The sequence below is a fragment of the Tarenaya hassleriana genome, unplaced genomic scaffold (assembly GCF_000463585.1).
Source record: "Tarenaya hassleriana unplaced genomic scaffold, ASM46358v1 Cleome3402, whole genome shotgun sequence".
NCBI lineage: Eukaryota > Viridiplantae > Streptophyta > Magnoliopsida > Brassicales > Cleomaceae > Tarenaya > Tarenaya hassleriana.
The window spans coordinates 1-821 of NW_010966546.1; the positions used below are offsets into that span (position 1 = coordinate 1).

Here is an 821-nt window from a genome sequence, read left to right on the forward strand (position 1 = left end):
ATATATATATATATATATATATATAATCGAAAACGAGCGCTTGGGTATCCGTGAACAAATCCAATCTGCATCATGGAAATCTTAGTTCGTCTTGATCGAATGGCACGAGAAGAGAAGAAGAGGCGAACCTCCAAGAAATTATCCTGCCTCAGGTACTTGCAGGTCACAGCTTTACCGAGCAAGCAGGCTTTTGTTCCGACAGCCCGCTTGACCATCCAGTATCCCTGTGATTGTTACAAAACCGTGACTGCTACATGAAATCGAGGATGCCAAAAATTTCAGAGACAAGAAGGATGAGTCGAGTTCACTTGCCTGAACAATGCTTGGAATCAACTTAAATCTCGAATCCCGGTACATGTCACTCCCATCAACAAATTTTCCCAACGATGAAGACTTATTCACAGGCCTATCAGCAGCATAATAGAGGACCAAACAATAGTTGGGCTTTGCTGGAATCTGGCAGCGATGAGAAAGTAAAACGTTTCAGTCTCCACCATAGTTAGACCCGAGCTCTCCACCCACAACCATATAACCTCAGCTTTGGACAGAACACGATAGTTAGGGAGGAAAGAAAGAACGAAAGATGTGAGGAAGTGGTTCATTATTACCATGTTACATATCAGAAATTACGAGCACAAAAAACTAACCGAAAATAAGTTCAACAAACGGCGAATTGATTTTTGTTCAAAGCTCATAGTTCAATGTCTGCATTTGTTGGCATGTTTTGAGGTATAACTTTGGACAACGGCTTCGCATATAAAGCTTATGTAGTGTATTAACCGAACCTGAAGATTCATGACGAGGATGAACGGTAGTTTTTT

At 41.2% G+C, this 821-nt stretch overlaps 1 protein-coding gene across 1 annotated transcript; it reads right to left on the reverse strand.

Annotated features, from left to right (window-relative positions):
• Positions 1-34: 34 nt before the first annotated feature.
• LOC104821887 (protein ENHANCED DISEASE RESISTANCE 2-like) lies at positions 35-815 on the reverse strand (the record flags this gene model as incomplete). The annotated part of the gene is made up of 3 exons (XM_010552901.1): positions 786-815; positions 313-456; positions 35-224 (listed from the first exon to the last, which is right to left on the reverse strand). Coding segments are annotated over exons 1-3 (346 nt in total), but the record flags the coding sequence as incomplete, so codon positions are not given.
• Between the last annotated feature and the right edge of the window lie 6 nt (positions 816-821).